Here is a 16,347-nt window from a genome sequence, read left to right on the forward strand (position 1 = left end):
AAAAAGAAGTCAAATGAGTGGAGAAGAAGTGTGTTGATTCTTATTCTTAAGAATAAAGTTGACACACAAAAGTGTAAATTATTGAGAAATTAAGTTAATGTGGCATATAAAAAAAAGGTTAATATGGTATAATTTAAAATTATGGGAGAGAGTTATTAAGCATAGGTTACGACGGGATACTAATGTCATACTTTTTATTGATGTCGGGTAGGTCTACTATGGAAGCTATACATTTATTGAGAGGTTTGATAGAGAATCATACAGAGAATAAAGAGGATCTATGATTTTCATTGATTTAGAAAAATCATATGATAAAGTTCCAAGAATAGTGCTCTGAAGAGTTCTAAAAAAGAAAATAGTTAATAATACTTACATTCAAGTCATTAAAGATATGTATATCGAAGCTGTTACTTGTGTTCAAAACAAGGTTATTTCCTATTTTAGTTGGATTGCATTAAAGATCAACTTTAAGCCCATATCTTTTTGCTTTAGTCATGGATGCTTTAATTAGACATTTACAAAAGGATGTACCCTAGTGTATGATTTTTACTTATAATATTCTTTTTGTTGAAAAGATTAGATAATTAGTTAAAAGAAAACCGGAATTATGGAGATCAACTTCAGATTTTAAATATTTTCATTTGAGTAGATCAAAAACCAAATACATAGTCTAATTTTACTAATAATACCTCTAGTGGGGGATTGTGACTTTGGGCGATCAAGCCATTAAAAAAAGTACACGTTTTAGAAATCTCGGGACTATAGTTCAAAGTGATGGTGAAAAAGTAGATTATTAGTAGAATTCAAGTTGGATAGTTAAAGTAGAAGAATGTGATAGGAAATACTTGAGTTCGCAAGTAACCATAAGGGTAATACTTTGAGTTCCTATTACCGATCGGTGAAAAAACAGTGAGAATAATGTGAAATCTGGGTGAAACAGCCCAAAACGATGTATTGCGGTAGGAAAATCAAAGCCAAACAATAATGAAAACAAGATATAAGAGATCCTCAATTCGAGAGGAGGATTGTCTCTCCCAAATCTCTAGACAAGAGAGCCTAGAGCCCAAATCGCCAAAGAACCTAATTGAGAACAAATCAAAACATAATCCCTCCCTAAACATCTCATGCTCTTTAATAAAAAAACTTTTCTAATCGACTTCCCTCCCAAGCCCTAGCCGCCACCTCCTTTTCAATTTAAATTCAATTGGACTAATGGGGCCCAACATGTGGGAGGGCAAGAAAAAGGGAGGAGGAAAACTTCTGCCGCCTGTAGACTTGAGCAGGCTGGCTGGGCCGGTTCAGGGTGATCCAGCCTAAGAATATCATCCTCCCAAAGAATCACCTTGTTCTCAAGGTGAAAACAAAGATAGTGATGTTTCACCCTCTCGTATGGCTCCCACGTGGCCTCGTAATCAGGAAGGTTCTTCCACTTGATCAATACTTCCTTAGTTTCATCTTCTTTCTGGCAGACCCCCATCAGCTCCAAGGGTTCCAGAACCACCTATAAATCCTCAGTAAGTGTCGCCGGTAACTCGGGGCAGGCTGTATAATCACCAATGGCCCTTCTCAACGGAGATATATGAAAAACCGGATGTATAGTCGCCGTTGGTGGTAGTTTCAGCCGTTATGTTATTGCTCTGACCTTCTCCAGCACTTCATAATGTCCAAAGTACCTTGGAACAAGCTTCTCATTCCTCCTGTTGGAGACTGTCTTCTGTTTGTATGGTCGGAGCTTCAAGAACACCCTCTCCCCCACTTCGAACTGGATGCCCTTCTTATGCCCATCAGGTTGTTTCTTCATAATCTATTGAGCTCTCAGAAGATGTCTCTTCAACTCCTCTAGCACTTTATCCCTCTCCTCCAAGTACCCTACTAAAGAAACTAGAGTACTGCTACTCCCAAAGTGCACTAAGTGGGGAGGATCCCGTCAGTACAACACCTTGAAAGGGATCATCTGAGAAACAGAATGAAAAGATGTGTTGTACCAGTACTCAGCCCATGTTAACCACTTGGCCAATAGCTTAGGAGTCTCTGACACAAAGTATCTCAGGTAAGTCTCCAAGCTCCTATTGACTACTTCTGTTTGGCCATCAATTTGTGGGTGGTAAGTTGTGCTCCTCTTCAAAATTATCCCCTGTAATCTGAATAACTCCATCCAAAAGTGGTTGAGGAACACCTTATCTCTATATGATACTATCACCTCTTGTACCTCATGCAATCTGACCACCTCTCTGATGAAAGCTGAAGCCAATGTCACCGAGGTGTAAGTGTGTCGGAGGGGGATGAAATGAGCATACTTGCTCAATTTATCTACCACCACTAAAATCATCATGAAACCTTCTGAACATGGTAGCCCATCTATGAAGTTCATAGATATCTCCTCTCATACTCATCCCAATAGAACCAACGGCTGTAGTAGTCCTCCTGGTGACATAGACGGGAATTTGTTCCTTTGATAGATCTCACATCTAACCACCATCTCTTCTACATCTTTATGCATCCTCTTCTAATAAAGCTCTAAAGCTAGCCTTCTGTATATCTTCTGCACTCCTAAATAGCCCCCAACAGTGCTTCCATGAAACTCCTGGAGTAAGTTTGGGATGTGGATTGAAGTCCGGGGCATCACAAATCTTTCCTGATATAGCAATCTACCCCCCTCCAATGAGCACTCTGGGTGGCTACCCTCTTCCCTCAGTAAATCTGCCCTGATCTTTCCCAGATCCTCAACCCTAACTTTCCTCTCTGATGGCCTCCCAATCTAGCATCAAAGGAATAGATAGTTCCACTGACTGCAGCTCCCCCATGCATCTGGACAAGGCATCTACCGTCTTGTTCTCCACTCTTAACTTATATTGAATTTCAAAATCATACCCCAGCAACTTGGACAGCCTCCTTTGATGCTCCCCTATCACCAACCGTTGTTATAGCAGGTATTCCAAGCTCCGCTGATCTGTCCTGATAATGAAATGCCTCCCTAGTAGGTAGGGCCGCCACTTTTGAATGGCCAAAATGATGGCCATTAACTCTTTCTCATAAACTAACTTCAGCTGGCTCTAGTGGTCCACACCTGGCTGAAATACGCAATGGGTCTATGACTCTGCATAAGCACAACACCCAACTCGTACCCAGACGCATCTATCTCCACTATGAAGATCTGAGTGAAATATGGCAAAGCTAGAATCGGCACCGTAGTTATAGCCTTCTTCAAGCTCTCAAATATTGATGTGGCCACCTCCTCCCATAGGAAATCATCCTTCTTCAACTGCTTAGTGAGTGGTCATGCTATGGTGTTGTATCCCTTTACAAACCATCTGTAGTAACCTATTAATCCTAGGAATCCACTCAGCTCCTTCAGATTTTTAGGCACTAGTCATTTCAGTATTGCCTCAATTTTGGACTGATCTACTATCATCCCTTCTTTTGATACAACATGGCCCAAGTACTCTACACTGGCATGTGCAAAGCAGCACTTCTTCAAATTGGTTCTCAGCTGGTGCTCCTACAACACCTCTAACACTCTTTTTAAATGCTCCCATTGATCATCTTTTGTCCTGCTGTAGACTATGATGTCATTGAAGAACACCAGTACAAATTATTTGAGATAAGATTTGAAAACCTTATTCATAAGTGCCTGGAAAGTGGTTGGAGCATTGGTGAGGCCAAAAGGCATCACCAAGAACTCATAGTGTCCCAGTCTTGAAGGCAGTCTTGGGCACATCCTCCTTCATTCGAATTTGATGGTATCATGATTTCATATATATCTTGCAGAAGATCATTGTTCCACTCAATTCTTCTAACAGCTCATCAATAAATGGTATTGGGAACTTGTCAGGTACAGAGTACTTGTTGAGCACCCTATAGTCCACACAAAATTGCCAGTTGTCATCTTTCTTCTTCACCAATAAAAATGGACTAGAGAAGGGACTACGACTAACACTAGGTCTGATGATCCTTGCCTCCAGCATCTTTTTAATTAACTTTTCAATTTCATCTTTCTGAAACTGAGGGTAGCAATAAGGCCATACGTTGATGGGTGACACACCCTCCCTAAAAATGATGGCATGCTCTTGCTCCCTCTACGGTGGCAATCCCTGAGGTGGCTGAAACACCTCTTGGAATTGCTGAATCAGCAGATGTATGGAGAGGGATATGTCCCCTCCCTCTTCCAATCCAGCTCTCTCCACACTGTGCAGCTCCACTAAATATCCTCCATCCATCAACTGTATATCCCTCACCATAGTTTTAAGAGAAATCATGGATTTGGATAGCCCTGCATCTCCCCTAATCACCACCTTCCTTCTATCTACCATCAACTCCATCATGAGTGCTCCCCAATTCACCTTGATGTCTCCCAAAGTATGGAGTCATTTCATCCCCAAGATAACATTTGTACTCCCTAATTCCAATGGAAGAAAATTTTTCCTCACTTGAATCCCCTAGATAGTCAGTAGCACTCATCTGAAGATCCCCAAACCTTTCTCCACCCTTCCCATACCCATCATCACCCCGTAACAACTGGTATACACCAATCTCACTCCGAATTGGTCGGATGACCTGAGTGAAAAAAAAATTGTGGTATCTCATTATCAATTAGCACCACCACCTCCTTGTCCTCTATCTCCCCCTTCAACTTCATGGTATGTGAATCCTACCACCGAGTTCAGAAAAACCTCAACCAGATCCAAATGCACCTTCTCCTCCATCTCCTCCTCTGAACCCTCCTCACCTCCCTCAGTTTCCTCGTCATCACAGATGGTGAGAATCTGAAGAGTTTGATCATTGCATCGATGCCCAGACATATACTTCTCATCGCACATGAAGCATAACCCCTTAGCCCTCTTCTCCTGCATCTCCTTCTCTATCGACCGCTTGTAATTTTCCCCACTCCCTACTCTTACAGTCTGCTCCCTGGTGGCCTCTCTACTTCCTCCTGTTGGACCTTCAGGTGCTAGATGGGTGGTCATCAACCTATAAGTGCTCCCTGTGCTGTTACTCCTGGCCCCGCCTCTCTAGATTTCTCTGATTTTCAACTAGTTGTGCCAACTTCATGGCCTCCCCCAAGTCACGAGGCATCAGAACATTCACTGCTACTCGGATCTCTGCCTTCAACCCCTTCATGAAATTTCCCTCTAATACAGTATATGATAATTGCTCCACCCTACTAGCTAGGTCCTAAAATCGCTCCTGGTAGTCTGCTACTGATCCCTCCTATGTAAGAGCAAAGAACTGCTAATAGAAATCTCCTCCCCGGTCAGTTTGGAAACGTTATATTATGCAATCCTTGAATTCCCTCCAATTCCTGATAGGTCTCCTCTGGTCTCTCCACTGGTACCATAACAGAGCCTTCCCTTTCAATCACAAGCATACCGTTGTCAGTTTCTCCTCCTCCATCAGCTCATTGACAGCAAAGTACCTCTCCACCTTATATGAATCCACCCATAAGCATCCTCCCCTTCAAATATGGGCATCTTCAGCTTCCTCACCTTTCGATCTCCACCATTCCCACTTATTCTTCCATAGCCTCTCCTCTCCCAAGTGCTCGGCTCTCCCCACGTCTCCCGATCTTCCATTGCCCTACCATAGCCCAAACCCCCTTCAAATTCCCCCTTCTTTCTTCAAAATCAGCACCTCGATGGCCATAGTATCCCTCCTAGTGTTCCCTATATCCACCTCTTATTTCTTCCCTCTGGATAGACTCCATATGAGGTCTTCTTCATTCTCCCTCCATTATTTTTACCTCATCTTCCTCCCTACAGATTTCAGAATTTGTGCTTTTTCCTTCCACCTTTTCTGCCACAGAAGTCGTCATTTGGTTATGAATTTCCAACATTTTCGTTATCATGTCGTTGAGATCGGCTAATTATCCTGCCATGGAGGAAATCCTTTCCTCCACCATCGTCTTGATTTGATTCATCTCCCCTTCAAGCCTTTTCTTCAAGCGCATCTACTTTCTTGGCCGCCATCTCAATCCAGATTTTTGTAGATTCAAAAATTATAGATTTGGATTACAAAATAGTAACTTTCTCCTTTCCCAGCCAAAAATCAGACGTAAGAATTCGACAAAATCAACCCACGAACGGTCCCAAGACTTGCTCTGATACCAATTCGATAGGAAATACTTGAGTTCGCATGTAACCCTAAGGGTAATACTTGAGTTTACAAGAAAACCTATCACTGGTTGGTGAAAAACAGTGAGAATAATGCGAAATATGGGTGAAAACAGCCCAAAATGATGTATTGTGGTAGGAAAATCAAAGCCAAACAATAATGAAAACAAGATACAATAGATCCTCAATTCGAGAGGGAGGATCATCTCTGCCAAATCTCTAGATAAGAGAGTCTAGAGCCCAAATCGTCAAAGAACCCTAATTGAGAACAAATCAAAACATAATCCCTCCCTAAACATCTCATGCTCTTTAATACAAAAACTTTCCTAATCTATTTCACTCCCAAGTCCTAGCCGCTCCCTCCTTTTCAATTTGAATTCAATTGGACTAATGGGGCCCACCATGTTCGCGGTCAAGAGAAAGGGCAGCAGAAAATTTACGCCTCAAGGGCCGGCTGGGCTAGTTTAGGGTGAACCGTCCTAACAAAATGTATTGGGCCTATTGTGTGATACAAAAGTACCACTCAAAATTAAAGAAAATTTTTATAAGATGGTGCAGAATGTTGTCCATTAAAAGAGAAGCATAAAATTAAGTTAAGTGTTGCATAGATGAGAATACTCAAGTGGATGAGTTGCTTCACTCATAGAGACATAATGAGAAACGAGTATTGTACGTGAAAAGGTATAAAATTGGAGAGTCGCCTTAGATGGTTTGGACACAAAATATCGGCCTTCCAATGACCCGATTAAGATTAGATGTATTAGATTTGGCATTTGTTAAGAAATGTGTAGACCTAAAAATAATTGAATAAAAAATTTTAGAAATAACATATTTAATTAAATTTAACTGAGAGTTTGACTATTAATAGGACAATGTAGAAAAAAGATTCATGCAGCCGACCCCACGTGGTGGGATAAAGGCTTGATGTTGTGTTGTTGTTTTAAATTCATAAGTAATAATATAAATCTTAAATTATAAATATATAAAATAGCGTTATGAGCTATTTCTCGTGCATGGTGCAAATAGCACATGCCATTTTCATCCCTTGCGTCATGTCAAATAAATAGCACAAAGTGCAAGTTGCAAAACCGCCATGCTTCATGGTGCACGTTATTTTATGCTATTGACATGTAAATATACGAAAATTTAGAATAAATTTTATACTTTCAACAATTAATAATTAAATATATAATCAAAATGATTAATTAAGCAAACTAAATAACTTAATTGCTAATTATTGTTGAATAATTAAATATTCCAATCATCAAAAAAAGACCCAATCATTTAAAATATTTTCTTTCAATTAATTAATATATAAATAATTAAAATACCTTATTAATTATTATTTCAATAATTAACTAGCCAAATAAACCAAGATTTATGATGAACAGGATGATTTGATTTGAATGAGAGGGAATCAAAAAGTTTTCTAATCAGGAGAGAGTTATTTAGGAAGGTTCTTAATAAAAGGAGAATTATTTTAGAATGTTTAAATTACAATTGAGATGGAATTATTTAAGCAAGAGATCTAATTTGAATTCAAAATCTAAGAGAGAATTATTTAGGGAGATGAGGAATTAAAGGGGGATTGTTTAGGAAAGTTTTAATAATTGAGAAAGAATTAATTAGGAAAATAAATCTAATTTGAATTCAAATCTGAGAGAGAATTATTTAGGGAAAGTGGGCTGATTTGGGATGGAATTATAGAAGCCTATTTAAGGCTAACAATAGAGTGGTTTCAGGAGGATGTTTTGGAGTTTGTTGAATTTAATTTATTCTTAGATTATTTGATTTATTTTTTAATACTGTCATTGTCAGGTCCCAAGTCATGGATGAGAAAAAAGGAGGGTTGCTTTAGATAGTTGAAACTAGCGTAAAACTTATTGAATAATCATGACATGAATCTTTTAAAAAAATGTGTTAATGTTAGGGCGTCCCCTAGAAGCGACACGCTATATGGCCTGAATACAGCGACAAATGTGCAAGGGCCATTGTACCGGCGCTAGGGTACAGTGTTAAATAGGCAATGTTTCCCACATCAAGGACGGATGTGGGTAAAGAAGCTAGTCTATGAAACTAAAATTAGAATATGAACTTGGAATATATATTTTCTTACAGGAAAATTAATGGAATTAACATATATTATGATTCATAGGAAGATTAATATTTTGTGCATTCATGAAACTAAATGGGCTGAAGAAACGTCTAAGGAGATTGATAGTTTAGAATTTAAACTATGGTAATCGGGCATGAGTCATACTAAAAAAAAAGTGTATGTGTAATTATAGATAAGAATTTGAAGGATAATGTTATAAAAATTAATAGAATTTGAGATAGAATTATAGCTTTAAAGATTGTTGTTGTTATTATATTTGTTAATATTATAAGTGTTTATGCTTCCTCAAGTATGTTTGGATATAAGTTTAAAATTAAAATTTTGGAATGACTTAGAAGAATTAATATAAAAGATACATCTTGATGAAAAAAATTTTATTGGAAGAGATTTAAATGAACATGTTGGTAGAGAGGCAAATGATTTTAAAAGTATTCATGATGGACATGGGTTTTGAATGACACATGAATGTGGTAAAACTATATTAGATTTTTTTTAGCTTATGATTGTTTAATTGTTAATACCTTATTTAATAAAAGAGATGAGCATCTCATCACTCATAAAAATGGATATAGTAAACTCCGATTTATTATTTTATTATAAGAAAAATAGATCATTTAGATTACAAAGATTATAAAGTTATTCTAGGTGAAAATTTATGCACCCAATATCAATTATTAGTTTTGAACTTTAAGATAAAGGGGCAGAAAAATAAAAAATAAAGTAAAACGATACTTTATGATTAGATTGGGGCATTTAAAAAATATTAACAATAATATTTTTTGGATTAAAATTTTAGATCTTAAGATTTTATCTTGTATGAGGTTGCTAATGTTATGTAGAAAAAAAATTGCTAGTGATATTAAGAATATTGCAAAAGACGTGCATGGAGTATCAAAGAAAAAGCCTCTTAATAGTAAAAATAATTGGTGGTGGAATCCAAATGTAGAAGAAAAAAAAGAAGATTTGAAATAAAATTGGTCTAAATGTAAAAATTTTGATAATTGGTAAAGATATAAAGAGGTATGTAAGAAATCTAAGAAAGTAATATGTGATGCAAAGATCATAGCTTTTAATGATTTTTATAATAGATTAGATACTAAGGAGGGAGAATAATATATGTATAAGTTAGTCAAACAAAGATAAAAGAGTAATAAGGATTTAATTCAAGTGAAGTGTATTAAGGATGAAAATCAAAAAGTACTTTTCTTAGAAGATGAAATTCAATAAAGGTGGATGAGATATTTTGCTAAACTTTTTAATTAGGAATGTGAAAATACGATTAACTTTAATGACCTTAGCACCGTAAGTGAAAATAAAGATTTATATTTTTATCGGCGTATTAGTAAAACCGAAGTTAGAGAGGCTTTAAAGAAAATGAAGTGTGAAAAAACTGTTAGACCTGATGATATTCCAATAGATGTGTTAAAATGCTTAAGAGATGAAGGAATTTATTGTCATACTAAACTTTTTAATACTATTTTGAAGACTAAAAATATGTCAAATAAGTGGAGAATGAGTGTATTAATTCCTATTTTTAAGAATAAAAAAGATGTACAAGATTATGCCAATTATAGAGATGAGAAGTTAATTTGTCATACTTTAAAATTATGGGAGCGAGATATGGAGTGTAGGTTGCGGTGTAATACTAATGGTTCTCAAAATCAATTTGAATTCATGTCAGGTATGTCTACTATAAAAGTCATATATTTATTGAGAGGTTTGAAGGATAAATATAGAGAGAATAAGAAGGATCTACATATAATATTTATTGATTTAGAGAAAGCATATGATAAAGTTCCAAGAGATGTGTTATGGAGAGTTTTTGAAAAGAAAAGAGTTGTTAATGCTTACATTCAAATCATTAAAGATATGTATGCATGATTTATTACCTGTGTTCAAACACAAGGTGGTTTGACCAAGTAGTTTCCTATTTCGGTTGGATTACATCAAGGATCAGCCTTAAGTACATATCTTTTTTTCTTTAGTATTGATGTTCTCACTAGTCATTTGCAAGAGGATGTACATTGTGTATGCTTTTTGCTGATGATATTTTTCTTGTTCATAAAACTAGAGAGGTAGTTAAAGGTAAACTTAAATTATGGAGGTCAACCTTAGAGTTTAAAGGCTTTCTCCTGAGTAAATATAAAACTGAATATATGGAGTGTAATTTTAGTAGTAATAGACCTAGTAATGTGATTGTGACTTTGGGCGATGAAGTCATTAATAAGAGTATGTTTTAGATATCTTAGATCAATTGGTCAGAGTGATGGTGAAATAGATGGGGATTTTATTAGCAGAATTCAAGTTGGATGGTTGAAATGGAGGAATGCATCAGGCTTGTTGTTTGATAGAAAAGTCCCCCTCAAACTTAAGGGAAAATTCTATAAGATGGTGGTCAGACCTGCAATACTTTATGATGCCAAATATTGGCCATTAAAAGATAAGCATAATACTAAGTTAAATGTTGCAGAGATGAGGATGCTCAGGTGGATGAGTAGCTTTACTCTTAGAGATAGGATACGAAATGAGCATATACGTGAAAAGGTTGGAGTAGCTCCAGTGGAAGATAAGATTAAAAAGAGTCACCTTAGATGGTTTAATCACAAAAAACGGTGGCCTTCCGATGACCCAGTTAGAAAATTAGAGGTATTAGATTTGACTTATGTTAAGAAAGGAAAAGGTAGACCTAAAAAGACTGGTTAAAAAATATTTAAAATTATCTATCTTTATTAGATTTAAACAAGAATTTGATTTTAGCATGACACAATGGAGAAAAAGGATTTATGTAGCTGACATCATATAGTGGGACAAAGGCTTGATGATGTTGTTGTTGTTGTTGTTGTTAGATTATTTGAGCTCTAGCCGGCTGCCAGGAATTTGGGAGAGTCGGATCTTCCTCTCCAATTTGAAAGCATTTCTCTTTATAGTTCTTTTAGTAAAAATTATTTTGGGGCTTTCTTCTTCCCAATCTTTTGTGTTTCATCCGCTGATTTTGGTGAAAAGTGCATCCACTTCCTATCAAATTGGTATCATACACTTATTTGAGACCTATGGCGACAAAGAAAGTTGATGCCTTGGAAGAGTGTTTTAAAGGAAATGTTGGCCAACTCAAATCGGTATTTGAGGACAAAATGTCATCAATAGAGTAAAAGTTTTCCAACCTAGAAGGAATGATAAAGAAGCAGTTAGATCTTCACGTCAAAGGAACTTATCAATATCAACGGCAATCAATTCTTGCCAAGTAGAACTGTTAACAAAGCATGAACAAATTTGCTAGAGAAGCTAAATCTGATGCAAAATTTTGTTTAATAAATCCTGCTTATATCGGACAAGATTCCAAATCCTGTAGTTTCTCAATCACAAGTGAACAAGAATTCAATGACCTCACCTATAGAGAATCTGGTTCCTGCCAGCTCAACATAACGGGTTGACACATAGGTGATTTTGGAGATACTGGAATTAAATTTTTGGTAGAGCATAAGAGTTTGGAAGGCAAAGAAGATGGGGAGAAGATAGAAGCATCATACATGGTTCAGCCACTCCTACAGCAGAGGTTGCCTTCTCCGCGGAAACACGAGCATGATATCGTCTTAAAGGAAGTAGTCTTACCTATCAGTGTTCGTCCGTACTGTTATCCCCAAATCCAGAATGATGAAATCGAGAGATTGATGAGAGAGATGCTAGAGGAAGGAGATCATTCGACCCAGTGTCAGTCCATTTTTCAATCCAGAACTATTAGTCAAAGTGCTTCAGCAACAATTTCCTTCGTTCCACCTTGAGGACATTGTGACACTTTGGGAGAAGAGTATTGATGGATGACCAATTTGATTGGGAGGAAATCCGAAAGTTTCTAATCAAGATGAAGCTTTTTAGGAAGGTTCTTAATCAAAGGGAAATTTTTTAATAATGTTTAAACTATGATTGAGAGGGAATTATTTAAGCAAGAGATCTAATTTGAATTTAAAATCTAAGAGGGTATTATTTAGGAAAAGGAGAAGGAATTAAAGAATGATGGTTAAAAAAGTTTTAATTATAATTGTGAACGAATTAATTAATGAAATAAATATAATTTAAATTCAAATTTGAGAGAATTATTTAGGGAAAGGGGGCTGATTTGAGAAGAAATTATGGGAGCTTATTTAAGGCTAACAATAGGGTGATTTCATGAGAATGTTTTGGAGTTTACATAATTTAATTTATTCATAGTTTATTTGGGCTCTAGTCGGCGGCTAGGGATTTAGGAGAGGCTCAGATCTTACTCTCCAATTGCATCTTGCATTTCTCTTTATAGTTCTTTCAGCAAAAATTATTTTGGGGCATTCTTCTTCCCAATTTTTGGTGTTTCATCCGTTGTTTCTTGTGAAAAGTGCATCAACATCCTATAAATATCAATTATTACCTAAATAAACATATTTTAGCCTTAAATACATTAATTTATTATCAACTAGAGCACTATATCATATATTAATTAGTCAAAAAAATCACTACTAAAACAAATTAATAATCTAATTTAATATTCTAATAATTCGTCAATTTAACTAATTAACAAACATATAAATTATGACTATGAATCTCACCATCATTGTACTCATCGAAGCCTTCTCCCAAAAAACTAAATCACCAATCAATGCGATTTTCTCCTTCATGTATGCCACTTGGACCTGTCAATGCCCTTGCCTACAACCTTTGTTGAATGTCACCATCAGTCAACCTGTCATTACCTTTTTCCTTGAGCTTAGCCAGATCTTGTTGTCACTGGCCCAGCTAGACCCGATACCCTTGCCTAGGAGCTCTCTTATGACATTCTCACTTCTTTATTGTCAGGGGCTTCAAGAAGAGGAAGATGGAATGGAGACAACAAAGGGAGTGTTAGGGCAACCAAGGACGTGACTGAGAGCAACTAAGGCAATAGGGCCGATGGGTGCGATGATGAGGTCTAGGGATTTTAAATGAGTGCTATTTTTTATGTATGTAAATAGTGAAGTTCATATACTAAATAAATAAATATTAATATTTTAAGCATTATGACTGTAAATCCCCCCTCTTTTGTAGCTTGTATTAACTATTTTCCAAACTTCAATCAATCCACTAATTATCTTAGTGCTGGCTAGCTGCTTACCAAAACACCTAAATTTTTATTTTGTTGCCATGAATACCATAAGTAGACAACAAAAACATTAATTTTGCTCACATGCTAATACATTTAAAATGAATCAAATTCCAAGGGAAATAGGAAAAAGAAAATTCATATAAATTCACTAACTATAAGTGTAGAATAACAAGTTTGCATAAACCTAGAAATAAAAATACAATCTAAATTGCCAGACAAAGTTCCTTGACCCAAATAGTAAATAATAAAAGAAATTATTTGGAGAAATTCACAAAGTAAAATAGGGAAAAAATAGGATGGCATGCATTATCATAAAATTAAACAGTAACAATATCAAGAAGAAATTTCATAACAACATCAGTTTATTAGTATATACAGAGATGTTCAATCTCGGAAAATTAGTGATATTTAAACACGCTAGTAATAAAGGTCGTGCATCAAGTGCATATACCTTTAATTTATGAAATATTTTATAAGATTCCAAAGATTTATAACCATTTAATTTCAATATTTAAACTAATAAAATTCACAAAAGCTTTTTATTAACCTTTGGTTTTCTTAATGTCCTCTAAAGTTGTAAGAACATGAGGAAAACATTTAAATACAAAATTGCATAAAAAATATTAATTCTATATATTAAAAAGTTGTTTTTCCACTCATCTGCATAAAACATTCAAAATTCATTATGTGCAACATGATTATATTTTGATTATACAAATAAATCCAAATACTAAAAATGATAATTTTTACAGAATTTTTAAGATAATTATCATGAATCAAGCAAAGAAACCAATAAGGAATCAAGTATTACATCTATAATATCAAGCCAAGCATGATGGAAAATATAAAGGCATTTTAGTAATTAATAATTCTTAGGATTAGTTAAGTCTATTTCAACAAAAATTTGTTTAGCAAATCAAAAAACAGCTCAGATCTATTCTTCATTACAATCATATAATCAGTTAATTCTAGAACTCTCATCGATTTTAAAGTTTTGGTGAAAAATTAAGAATGAATGTCCAGAAACTTTGATTGACAAAATTTCAATCTGTTTGTAGTAATATTAAACATCTTGTTCAGGAAAACTTTGAATCAATGACCTACACTAAAGAAAAAACCAAATGTTGTCAACTCATGGGCGCTAGTAGCATTCCATGCCTTGCATATTCAGATCACATTTCAATTGTATGAATGCATTTTATTATAGCACGAAGAGAGAGAGAGATGATATCATCCTGATAGCTAAAGAAAGCAACATCTAGATCAAAGCAACATTGACCGATAAAATGACAGTAGTAATGACAATAGACATGTTTAATGAAATAACGAAGTCACGCAAGAATAACGGAAGCCACAAGCATATTGAATAGAACTTAAAAGCGATCATTACTGCAAGGGAATCATGCAGGTACATTAAAAAAAGAAAACCAAGATAACATGTATGTCTGATCAGAAGACAAGGATTTGACTAACTAAACACCAAAATAAATTTTAAAATTTTGTGACAAAAACACTACAAAATCGCTGAAAAGTTTTATGAGTTAAATTGTTATAACAGCCATCCAATTAATAATTCCAGATATTAGTTAAAAAATCATATGCAGCTAAAATTACAAATCAAAAAGGGAAAACCATCTAGAATGTTTAAATAAAAAGTGAAATGGTCACTTGATTTAAGAAAATTAGAATGAATTAAGGAGGAATGATAATAGAACATAATAAAGAAACAATAAGAAATCTGCAGCTATATCACTAATTAAACTAATAACAAACCAACTGACCAAAAAGAACAAGTTAGCCATATTCATCTTTAACAGGAAAAGGACAAATCCAAATGTTACCTGTGGAGGAATAAGTGCAGGAGGACCTTGACCATAAAAAACCTGTTGTGGTATTCCAGGAGCACCAGGAGAATACATTGGCATCCTTGGAGCAACAGATGTAGCCACTGATACTGGACGCATTGAGTTAAATTGTGCCTAAAGTAAGAGTATACAATCAGTTAGAGAAAGCTTAAATACAATGTAAGAAAATATCCGCAGGTCCTGCAAAAAGGAACTATGTAACAATTAACTATGGTGATTAAATGATATCTCATTAAAAGATTCTGAATTTATAATCAGGGAGGAAAATTAATTGAACTTAAAACAGAATGACACTCACACCTCATAGCCATTGCTGTTGTGCTTGGCTGTTATGCAAACACAACATCCATTTTAGACTAGGAAGTAACCACATCCAATACATGGGGACATTAAAAATAAAATTGAACAAATTATAGAATAACATAAATAAATCATAATGTTTTTTCATTAATTTTTAGAATATTTTCCTATAGGCCTATTAATTGTTTATTCCATGAGCCCACGTGACTATCATTTTCTTATGCTTTTAAGTGAATGCAATATGCATATCTTTTTCTTATGCTTTAAGTGAATTCAACATACACACCGGTATATGCTACACCTCAAACCCTAACCTAGTAGTTGGAGCCCCCAAACACTAGAAAAATTTTTCTGTGCGGACACCGAACGCCATCCAGAGACCAATCAGAATGCGCCACATCACCATTTTATTGTACCGCGGTTCGGTATCGCGGCTTCCGAACGTAGAGCTGTGTCTGGCATCCACACAGAATAATTTCTCCAAACACTAGGCCATGGTGGGCAGTGTGTGTATCTCATCGTTGATTTCATGATAATAAACATTATGTTATATAATTGTTTGCTAATGTTTCATTTCTTAGCAACAAAAGAAATGACGTGGGTTCACTAGTCTTACTTAGAGGATAGGCCACTTGAATGAGGTACTAAAGTATAAAAGATATGAATATTAAAATGGAGATCACTTCAAAGTTTGAGTTGTAATTTAGAATTTATTGTCCATTGATTGAGTTTGATTTAACAAAAGTATAAAAGATGAATCACACAATTAAGATCTTTTAAAACTTATTGTCGATGATAGAAAAATAATTTCATAACTTTTGAGTATTTAATTGAGTTGATTTTCTATTT

At 35.3% G+C, this 16,347-nt stretch overlaps 1 protein-coding gene across 1 annotated transcript in view; it reads right to left on the bottom strand.

Annotated features, from left to right (window-relative positions):
- The window catches only part of LOC110112258 (polyadenylate-binding protein 2), a 37,194-nt gene that overhangs the window by 2,786 nt on the left and 18,061 nt on the right, over positions 1-16,347 (bottom strand). Inside the window, exon 6 of the mRNA XM_020844415.2 lies at positions 15,175-15,312. Within this exon, the coding sequence (XP_020700074.1) occupies positions 15,175-15,312 (138 nt within the window). The remainder of the gene's footprint in view (positions 1-15,174; positions 15,313-16,347) is intronic.

Source organism: Dendrobium catenatum, unplaced genomic scaffold (assembly GCF_001605985.2).
Source record: "Dendrobium catenatum unplaced genomic scaffold, ASM160598v2 fragScaff_scaffold_193, whole genome shotgun sequence".
Classification (NCBI taxonomy): domain Eukaryota; kingdom Viridiplantae; phylum Streptophyta; class Magnoliopsida; order Asparagales; family Orchidaceae; genus Dendrobium; species Dendrobium catenatum.